The following is a 10,742-nucleotide window of genomic DNA, read 5'->3' as shown; positions in this document are numbered from 1 at the left end:
TTACTTTGATCACGTTATATTGTCAGAATAAGTCATTATTTTATTAATTTCATTTAATTATATATACCAACAACCATTGATCCATCCGTTTTCTCAACCGCTCATCCATCCAGTTGAGAGTGGTGGTGTTTTCATGGGTGGGTGGGGGGCTGGAGCCAATCCCAGCTGTCACAGGGGAGAGGCGGGGTACACCCTGGATCACAGCTCTAACACAGAAAACAGACAACCATTCACACTCACATTCACAACTGTTTCTGGCCTATGGGAAAACGCAAGAGTACTCTGAAGAAACCCACGCAGACACGGGGAGAACACGCAAGCTCCACACAGAAAGTTAGTCTGTGTTTTGTCACTGAATTTTGAGATTTTTCAGTTATTATCTCGTGCAAACCAGACATTATCCCATGTGAATGAGTTCTCCTGTGCAAAGAACACATTTCGCGCAAGCGGAGTCACCTTCGTTATTGTCGTATGCAAATGAGCTGTCTCGTGCAAATCAGTCACTGTCTCGCGCAAATGAGTTAATAATATGAACAAAGTTAATGACTTGTTATGATATAATAATTGGTTTGCATGGTCTTTTCTTGTGAAAGAGTTGTTATCTTGTATAGATAACGGTGTTTTTGCTACGCTTGCCACAATTTATAATTCTTTCACATGGACATAATTTGCTGTAACACACTGCCTGTCTATGAATTTCATTGTATGGCCTTCAGGTAAAACTAAAACTTGACCCGCTGAGCTCTGGGGGCTGCACGCAACTACTTAGTGGTTTTATAATGCATGAGATGTTTTACTGTTCCAGTAAGATTAAAAAAAAAGTCACCTTATGAGATCTCAGGGGCTCCACAGATTTGTAAAAACTGAAAATATGGTCGAATAAATTCTGAAATCCCAAATAAAATATGTGAGGATGAAATCAGTTTCACGTTTTTGCTTCACGTGTGTTTCCTTTTTTCCCTTTCAGACCCTGAAGTAATTTTGAGTGTTTCCACTGCATGGTTTGATGGTTCAGGTCACTAAGGTTCACAAAAAAAGGGATTATTTAAAATGAAGATGATGATATGAGATTTGCATATGATCTCATTGCCCTCCATCTCTCTCGGGCATTAAACAGCTGCAGCTCAGATTTGTCTTCTGACATTACTTCATACAGATGACATGATTTTTCTCCTCACATCAGCTCCTGAAACTCATACAGTCGGCCCACGTGTTCTCTGTGAACTGAGGCAGGGCTGAAGTTTTTCCATCTGTGTTCATCGTGATGGTGATGACACCGACGAATATCTCACACAGTCAGGGGTGGTTTTAACAAAGAAAAAAAATCTGTGTTTGAAACACGCACTAAAAGCCAAAAAGGCTGCTAGGAACTTTAATTTAATTTAATTTTCATCTCGTGTGCTGAAGTAAATGAATAGGAATGGACACCCCATCACCTTTTCCATCTCCCTTATATTTACTAAATCATACATAGAAACATCAGTATCCAGTAAAGATTCGAGATTATGGTGGCCACAGAAGATCTGCTGACATGAAGTTATTCACTTTGCCCTTTTCCTCTCATCTAAAAAGAACAAAAAACATACACATTCACTGACTACTTTATTAGGTACAGCTGTTGAAGTGTTTACTAACGTAAATATCTAATCAGCCACTCAGCCAACCACTTGGCAGTATCCAATGCCTTTAGGCATGTACATGGTCAGGATAAACAGTTAATGTTCAAACCAAACATCAGAATGTGGACAAAATGTGATTTAAGTGATATTTAATGTGGCATGGTTGTTTTTGAAAGACTGGCTGATCTGAGTATTTCAGAAACTGCTAAAATAATTTTCCAGAGCAACTATCTATAAGGTTTACAGAGAATCTGAAAAAGAGAAAATATACAGTGAGAAGCAGTTTTCTGAGAAGAAGTGTCTTATTGATGCCAGAGGTCAGAGGACGGGCTGATTCAAGCAAGGCAACAGTAACCACTAATAAGTAAATAACAATTCATTCCAACCAAGGTATGCAGAAGAGCATCTCTGAATACACAATATCTCGACGCACATGGACAGCAGCAGAAGATCACAGCGAGTGCAATTCCTGATGGCTAGGAACAGGAAACAGGCCAATGAGGCTCAGTTTCTGCTGGAACGTTCAGGATTTGATGCGGACAACATGAAATCATGGATCAGCGGTTCAGGCTAGAGCTGGTTGTGTGATGATGTGGGGGATGTTGTCCTTTAGACTTTACCAACTGAGGATTGTTTAAACACCACTCCTCATCCAGCTGTTTAGAACCACAGTGTAGCCATTGTCTGACAGCTGCTTCCAGCAGGATGACGCACCATGTCACAAAGCTCAGATTATCTTAGACTGGTGTGTTGAACATGACGACGAGTTCACTGTACTCAAACTTCCTCCACAATCACCAGATCTCTGTCCAACAGAGCACCTTTGGACGAGCAGCCTACAAATCTGCAGCAACTGTGTGATGCTGTCGTGTCAACTTTTACATGTAAAAAGTAAAGTTTAGGTCTGAAGGCAAAAGAGGATTCCACCTGGCACTGATAAAGTGTACCTAATAAAGTGTCTGGTGTTTTATTTATGCATGTGTCAATAAAATTAAAGAATAGATGATTCTCTGCTGGACAGATGTGCAGTATTATACAGAATTAGTGGATGTGAAATGATTTCCTGTATCTGTCATGTGCAGAATCACTCTGTTGGTGCTGCCTGTGGTGCAGAGGGTGGTCAGGATTTCGGACAGTTTCTTCAGTGATCTCTTCTCCAGGCTTTGTTTGAAGTCACAGTTTTTTCTCTTACTGGTCCATGAACTTAAATGTCTCTGACATGTCTGTTCCTGGCTTCAGATCGCCCTTTAAAAAAGAAAAAAAAATGACTTTCTGTTTTCTGGGGTTAAATACTGATTTATTTTAGTTCGATGTGATTTTATATCTGAATATCTGAAAGTGGAAACCACTCCACATTTAAACTCCCTCTGCACAAAGACATAACGTGTCCATGTCTGTGTGACAGCTGCTCTTCATTTCCCCACACAAGCAGATTATCAGCAGGAAAGCATCACAGCAGAAAATTTAAACCTGCACGAGGAGATGTGAGCAGGCTGATAGGAGCAGTTTGGAGGAGGTGAACTGGACTGGAACTGGACCTCCAGGGTGGGCTTAAGTTGTTCCAACAAATGCGTCCTCAAATTTTCCAGATTTAAAAACAGCAGGAAGCAGGAAGTTGCTGCTCTGGTTTGCATTATGTAACTTTACAGATTATTCACTCTGACACAGATTTTTTCCACCAACTTCTCCTTCTGCTCCTCAGTGAAGCATCACAACAAAGATTTCTTCCAGACTTCTTTCTGAAGTGCCTACAGTTACAGTTAATGAGGAGCCATTTTAGCATGGGAGTCTGTGGGAAGTGATTCGCTTTTGGAGCCAGCCTCTTTAGTGGTGACTTCATTTCTCTGCCCCAGAGGGTGATGCTTGGCCTTGATGTTTTGGCAGTATTAGATCGTGGAGCTGTTTCAGAAACCTGTAGAGATCCTGTCAGGGCAGTAGGGGCAAAGGTGCAGGTTTGCTTTCATTTATAGTTACACTCTCAATAACAACTCGGTGTCATGATCCCTCCTGTTCTTCAGGTGGGGTACCTGTCATTGTGAGTGTGGGTGATCTCTTTCAGTGGCGGGCGTGGTCCAAGCAAACTACAGTCAGACGCACCACAGTCGATGCAGTTTATAAAACTGACTTCCACCAGATTTTTAACCTACTCATGTAGTAGTGGACTTATCCGCTTCTGTAATGCCTCTAGTATTATGCCCATCTGCAGCACTGTTGGTCTTGCAGAGGTGACAGCTTCTGGATGTTGCATGGGTTTAAATTTAAATTGTCTACACATGAGAAGTAGAATATCTCACTTTTTGTGGGCATGATCCCTTGAAACATGTGGGTCACAAACAGATTCTGATCTGTGGAAGAAGGTTGGTTATTACCAGACCAAACAACAGCCGAAGGTTTAACAGGAGCTACAACAGCAAGAGGAAGATACACTAGACTTCTAGTGTCCATTTATACTTACTAGAAGTTATAAAATGTAATTCAAATAAAAACAAAACAGTATTTCTGGCATACACAAGGCAAAACTTTGATGTATTATCTCAGATTTTAATTGTAAAAACGCAAAATTCTGAATTTTTAATTATTTATTAATTTTTTAATCACAAGTGAATACTAGGAAGTTGAAATTTCTAGATAAAACCCTGAAATTTCCATTTGAGTGCAAAATATTTTTCCCATAAAACACAGAAAAACACACACGATTGTAATAAATATGTGATAAAAGATCAATATCGTTTTAACGTCTCCATATTCAGTAGCCGTTTAGATTCCCTCCGCGCCGCTAGGGGGCGACATAGCCACCAATTCATGTTTCCGCGTCAGAGGTTAAAGGTTGTGAGTCTGACACCGCCACATGCATGTTGTTGATGTTGGAGACTGGAGAGATTTTCCTTACCTCGGCTTGTTTTTTCACGGTGGGTTTATTATTTTTGTTATCGTTTTATTTTGTTCTCGTCGCGTATTAAAGTTTCTTTAGCTTAAAGCAAGCTAGCACGTCTTGTTCCATTTTCGGACACCCTGTAGCCTCGGCGTCTTCATCCCTCTCACACTGAGCAAGTACTGGACAACAAACCAGCTGTTTAAAATGTTAAATGTCTTTAAAAAACTTTTGCCATCATCACTTTTATTTATTTATTTTACTGTTTATGTGTAAAAAACGTTCAGTCCTGACTCAGAAACCTTGCTAACAGCTTAATACGATTCCTTACATACATAAATTTCCTGTAAGGAGGCTCGAAGTTATTTTCACGCCTTTGAATAGTAATTAAACTCATGTGAAACAAGAATGTGTATTTATATATTTAATGTTTATGAATCTGGAGAAATGTAAACAGTTAAAATAGCCTTGATAAATACAGTTGCAGTCGTTCGTAAATAACCCAGTATTGATGAGGATACATTATTTTTATTATTTTATTTTATAATTTGTTTGGGCACTTTTAAGATTTGTTTCCCATCATAAGGCAAAACTAAAAATAACTTTTTATTTTCTATGAAATGTAGAATTGTTCCTGCATTATTTTTTTCATATGTGATATTTTCTGATTCTATTGTTAGTTTTTTTGAGTGTACCATCTCATTTGAGAGCAAACTAAAAAATGTGTATGGAGAATATAACTAAAGGGAAAAACAAACTAAGTATGTGACTTCTTTAGATGAAATTTTCAGCTGATAACATCCATTTCTTTCTTTGTTGTACACTTTAGACTTTCAAATTAATAACGCTGGTTTAAAAGATGAGGTTGAATGGATATGAGACTTTTCCAGTAAAACAAAACAAATGCAAACGTCATTTTCTCCACATTCAGCATAGTTATTCTATATTTCCCTCCAATATTATTAAGTGTTGAGCTTTAAAACTGAAACACAGATCTTGTGGTTTTAATCTGTGGTAATTTAGGTAAAAACTCTTTCAACCAAACATTTATTTTTTGCCTAATTTGTACCAAATATACTGTGTCAGGTCTCCTTTGGCACTTGGAGGCAGGTCCTGAGGTGAAATGAGGAATCTGAAACTTCTGAAGAGCCTTCGGAGCTCGGAGCTGCAGGGTCCAGGCTCGCCCCAGTGTTTCTCTGTGCGGGCGGACACCGGCTCGCTGCTTATCGCCTCTCAGTACTGCATCACAGAGTACGACCCCCGGACAGGCCAGGTGAGAAGCGATGATGTAACACTAACACACTGGAAATACTATGAAGTGCTGTTAATACTCAACAGGGTGTAGTTTAGCGTGATTCAGTGAGGAGACGGATGTGTTTCAAGTGTCCAAATTTGAATATTTAAGTGTAACATATGTTTGCCTCAAGGTGCACCTGGAATTTCTTCATACCTGTTCTGTTTGGGACTTGAACAGGGCGTCTTTCTTATAAGCTTTCAGCTCTTCCCCGTTTTTCTTCGGCAGGTTATCAGTGAAGCCTCTTTGACAGCAGACGGTTTCCTTCCAGAGGACGGCAGCGGGGTTGTGGTCGGACTTCAGGACCTGGCTGAACTGGAGTCTGCATGTTTGGCCACAGCAGGTGGTGATGTCGTCCTCTTTAACCTCAACACCTGCCAGGTTAGTAATGCTCAAAGTCAGACAGATTTTTAAAACTTGTGTCCCCCAAAGAAATCTGAAGTTAGGTTCAAGCTCTGGTTATGATCAGGGGGAAAGAAGTTAGGACAATCGGGGTCCTCAGTAAGTGTGCTCTGATCCACAGCTGGAGTGCGTCGGCAGTGTTGATAGGGGCCTCACCTCGATGAGCTGGAGTCCTGATGAAGAGCTTGTGATTCTCACTACTGGTCAGTATGTTATATAATCATCAGAAATGCTGATGATTTCCATATTGAGCAATATTTCTTAGATTAGAAACCATCACAGATGAAGAAAAGTTCATCTGTGATGGAATGTTCAATATTTGGAGTTTTTTTTTTTTTTAATTTTGTGACACATCATAGCTTAGGTAATTATTGATCACACACAGTTATAGGTGTTGTGGTTGAGTCACTAGTGTTTTGTGTTCACAGGCCAGGAAACGATCATCATGATGACTAAAGACTTTGAGCCGATCACAGAGGTTGGAATCCACCAGGACGATTTTGGTGAAGGTACGGTGACTCTAAAAAAATTAGTGGTCTCCCAGCTGAGTATCAGGAGCTACTCAGGTTCACCAGACAGTGATGTGCTCACCCACATAAGTTTGTTTTGCAGGGAAGTTCATCACCGTGGGCTGGGGGAAGAAGGAGACTCAGTTTCATGGCTCAGAGGGCAAACAGGCAGCACAGAGGAAGATCCAGGTCCCTTTTAATTACTCAAATATTTGAGTTTATAAAAAGAAACTGTAAAGTCAAGTTGATGATTTGATCATGTGCCTGCAGGAGGTGCAACCTGCTGTATCATGGGACGACCACAGGCCGCGGGTGACGTGGCGAGGGGACGGGCAACTTTTTGCCGTCAGTGCCATCTGTCCCCAAACTGGAGCCAGGAAGGTCAGAGTCTGGAACAGGGAGGGTGTCCTGCAAGCCACCAGCGAGCCCATCAACGGCCTGGAGCAGGCGCTCTGCTGGAAGTAAGTTAGTTCATTAGTTTTCCCCCTTTCTCTCTCTGGAGAACTTTTATAAATCTGAAGCACACTTATTGTTGTCTGCTTCAGACCTTCAGGCAGCCTGATAGCAAGCACTCAGCGCCATCCCAACAAGCACAGCGTGGTGTTCATGGAGAAGAATGGGCTGCTGCATGGAGACTTCGCTTTGCCGCTCAGTAAAGCCCAAGCCAAGGCATGCTCATCGAAATCACTCTTTCTGCACGAACACTGCAGCTTCTGATCCAGTGGAGAGTTTAATCAGATCATTGCACTGTGTTTGTGTTTTTAGGTGAAGGAGCTCCTGTGGAACAGTGACTCCGCTGTTTTAGTCGTCTGGTTGGAGGACATGAGTGCTGGAGAGGACGGACAGGCCAACGCTTACAGTAAGTTCACCATCAGATTTAGTGAACTGTCTGCCACAGATGCCACCAGCTGCAAACTCATTTTTGTTAAGAAGCAGGAACAGGAAAAATACCGTTAATGTGGAGAGTGTTGCATGTTGTAGTCAGTCAGAAAATCAGGAAACAAAAAAAGTGTCTTCGCTCTGCAGTCCAGCTGTGGACAGTGGCAAACTACCACTGGTATCTGAAGCAGAGCCTGGAGTTTGGACCAGACCCTCAGAAGGTGCCAGTTTGTGTCTGCTGGGACCCGGAGCGCCCCCTACGGCTCCATGTGGTGACCCGGAGCTGGACCAGTATCACCTACGACTGGGGCTGGACAACAGAACGGAGCACCGGACTGGACGCCACTGACAACGCCAGCGTGGCTGTGATTGATGGAGGTAAGGGTCAATGAAAGATGAGAGGGTGCTCAGTTGTAGATTTATTCCAGTATGGTGTTAAGATTTACCAAAATCCCCTCAGAAAAAATCTTGGTGACGACCTTCCGGCAGTGTGTGGTTCCTCCTCCCATGTGTTCCTTCGAGCTCCAGTTAAAATCACCGGTTAACCAGGTGACCTTTCTGTGCCAGCCTGAGGGAACCAATCAACTGGCAGCATTCACCGCAGATGGACAGATTTCAATCTACACCCAAGGTGGCTTAATAAAAACAAATTAATCTGTTAATTTTCCTTCAGAAAAAAAGTTGAAGTTTAAGGATTCATGTAGTTTTAGAATGTAACACCTTTTAAAATCTATTCATCAAATGCATAAAAGCGATGTTTACCGGATGTTAAAACCAGAGAGCGTTTACTTCTGAAATAAAAATGAAACTTCTAAATTTAAGTGAAAATACAACCTACTTAAAAGAAAAAATCATAATACTTAAAGTTTTGTGGCTAGAAGAAGACCTATGTGACTGTGTCTTAAATTTTTTTTGTCTCATAAACATGACTTTATCTTCCTGCATGATTCCAGATTCAGGAGAAAAATCAAACAAATTGGCAGATGGGTTCAGGGTTGTGTCTCATCCTCTCATCCTGCAGAAGTCCTTCAGGTAACACAGTCTTCAGACACACATTCTCATTTTCTTCACCTGATTAGGCTGTTTCTAGAGTTTCCCCAGATTTTTCTCCCTCCTGTAGACCGGCAGTTCTTCAGGATGTTCCTCTGGCTCTGCGGCAGCTGCTGTGGCTGCAGGATGAGCTGTTTTTGGGTGTCAGTCCTGGTCTGCTGCCAACCTCCTCCACCCTGCTGATGCTCCGCCCCAGTCAGGATGGTGGTGATACCCTCACTGTCAGGTCTGCAAACTAAGAAACCTCCTGCAGCCCCGTAAAGCTTGTAGCGTGTCACAGATGTCATTAACAATTAATCTTTCTAATAGTGATTTTCTGCCTCAGGTCTGAGGTGGAAGTGGACGGTGTTGTGGTCAGTGTGGTTCATTCCTCTCAGACAGGAACTGTGGCCCTGCAGCTGGAGGATGGACGGATCAGGAAACTGATCTGGGGTCAGCAAACGTACCTTTATTCATGCGTTTTAGCAACTGATCCATGGGTTGGGGGGTTAATTTTCCTTTTTTCATTTTTCTGACATGTTGATACTTTCCTTTGAAGCTTGTTGTACATGTAAGGAAGCTGTATCAGTTTACAGGAATAAATGTTTTATTTCTGTATATTTCTGTGTAGATTGTCAAGAGCCATCAGTGGAGGACTGGCAAGACTCCAGCGGCTGCAGCATCAACTTTCCTGTTCCCTGTGTCCAGATGGCCCTCTGCAGCATCGGCGGAGAGGTAGAAACTCACCAGCATGTAATTAATTACATGAGTAATTGTCTCTAAGTTCTAGTCTGCAAGCCTGATGCTCATGTATGCTTTTGCTTTTCATCCTCAGGAATATCTGCTCGGCTTGACGGAGAGATCTCACCTATATGCTGGAGACTCAGAGGTCTGCATTTTTCTTTCTTGTTTCATTGGCAGTGAAGAAGCAGCAGAGCTTATTAGAAATATGTGCATTTGTCTCTGCTTACTTTCAGCTCGCCTCTAGTGTTTCTTCCTTTGCGATTTGCAACGACTTCCTCCTCGTCACCACGCACTCACACACCTGCCGCTGCCTCCAGCTGAGCACGCTCACAGTGAAAGGTGGGAGTTTTTCCTCCTCTTAATAGGCCTTAGAGACCAGGGCCCGTATCCCTAAAGATTCTGAGAATCCTCTCAGAGAGCTCCTAACTTAACCTAAAAATTCCTTGCCAGGAGTTTTAGCTTAGAAGTGATTCCAGAACATTTTCAGTGAACTCTGAGCAAGGAATGGATGGAAAATCCTATCTTAGTGAGGAGGTGTGGTTGACCCCGTTGCTAGGTATGAGTCATCATTTCAAAAGCCGTGATTGGTTGATCCTACAAGTTTGATGGAAATGAGCTTTTGGTGATAATGAGCAAAGGATGTACCCTCAAATCAATAAACATATTATATACTCTAATCTTATGCTGACTGTAATTGTAAATAATATTTCACATTCAAGAAAATATCTGGAAAATGAATAGTAAGCTGTAGGGGTTATAGCCATTAGAATCTAAAATATGTGAAAACTTAAACTCATTACACCCTGTTCAAATAATGATTCGTGTCTTATTTGCTCATATTAATATCCTAGCTGGCATATTTTGTACTTTCACTCCCATATGGACCCCGTTGAAAACAAGATGGCCTATCTCAAGAGGCTGTCCTTAATGAAGTAGAAATCACAACGTTACAAGTCCAGTGTGGTCTTAACGAGGGTAACACGGCTCAGCTTTTAGCAATGTCTGTGATTGCAGACCCAAGTCATCACTGCTGCATTGTTGCATTTTCCCGGTTGCCAAATACCTCGGGGTTGTGATTACTTTCGTCTCCGGTGTAATAGTGTTGTGGCGTCGAGTTGGTGAAGTAATTGCATCTCTAAGGAGATCCACCACAAACATGATTCCTGCACGATCCAATCTGTAGCATCTCAATAATTCCCTGTCATCCAGTGTTTGCAGGACATCTCTCCTGCCTCTTCTGTTGGCCATTTTGTGCAGCTGCTTAGGGGAACTCCTAAGCCACTAAAAGTCCTCTTCCCTGCTCTTAGCAGATCTCGCCTTAGGAGCCCTTTTAAGCGCTAGGAATCTTGAGGAATAGCTTTTATATTAACTGGGATTGTCGTGTCACTTTTAGG

The 10,742-nt window shown here is 41.9% G+C and overlaps 1 protein-coding gene across 1 annotated transcript in view; it reads left to right on the top strand.

Annotated features, from left to right (window-relative positions):
- Window positions 1–4,417: 4,417 nt before the first annotated feature.
- Window positions 4,418–10,742, top strand: part of elp1 (elongator acetyltransferase complex subunit 1) — a 17,170-nt gene continuing 10,845 nt past the window's right edge. Inside the window, exons 1-17 of the mRNA XM_085417104.1 lie at window positions 4,418–4,528; window positions 5,578–5,764; window positions 6,014–6,166; window positions 6,309–6,390; window positions 6,616–6,696; window positions 6,800–6,885; window positions 6,967–7,157; window positions 7,242–7,365; window positions 7,462–7,555; window positions 7,723–7,953; window positions 8,036–8,206; window positions 8,529–8,607; window positions 8,696–8,851; window positions 8,951–9,057; window positions 9,236–9,339; window positions 9,440–9,493; window positions 9,582–9,687. Of these exons, the coding sequence (XP_085273230.1) occupies window positions 5,615–5,764; window positions 6,014–6,166; window positions 6,309–6,390; window positions 6,616–6,696; window positions 6,800–6,885; window positions 6,967–7,157; window positions 7,242–7,365; window positions 7,462–7,555; window positions 7,723–7,953; window positions 8,036–8,206; window positions 8,529–8,607; window positions 8,696–8,851; window positions 8,951–9,057; window positions 9,236–9,339; window positions 9,440–9,493; window positions 9,582–9,687 (1,969 nt within the window). The 5' untranslated portion in view covers window positions 4,418–4,528; window positions 5,578–5,614. The remainder of the gene's footprint in view (window positions 4,529–5,577; window positions 5,765–6,013; window positions 6,167–6,308; window positions 6,391–6,615; window positions 6,697–6,799; window positions 6,886–6,966; window positions 7,158–7,241; window positions 7,366–7,461; window positions 7,556–7,722; window positions 7,954–8,035; window positions 8,207–8,528; window positions 8,608–8,695; window positions 8,852–8,950; window positions 9,058–9,235; window positions 9,340–9,439; window positions 9,494–9,581; window positions 9,688–10,742) is intronic.

This window comes from Rhamphochromis longiceps, linkage group LG2 (assembly GCF_057381845.1).
Source record: "Rhamphochromis longiceps isolate RC_006_pf linkage group LG2, R_longiceps_female_GT1.1, whole genome shotgun sequence".
Classification (NCBI taxonomy): domain Eukaryota; kingdom Metazoa; phylum Chordata; class Actinopteri; order Cichliformes; family Cichlidae; genus Rhamphochromis; species Rhamphochromis longiceps.
Note: the sequence above shows the minus strand (reverse complement) of the source record. Positions and strands in the feature narration are given on the sequence as shown.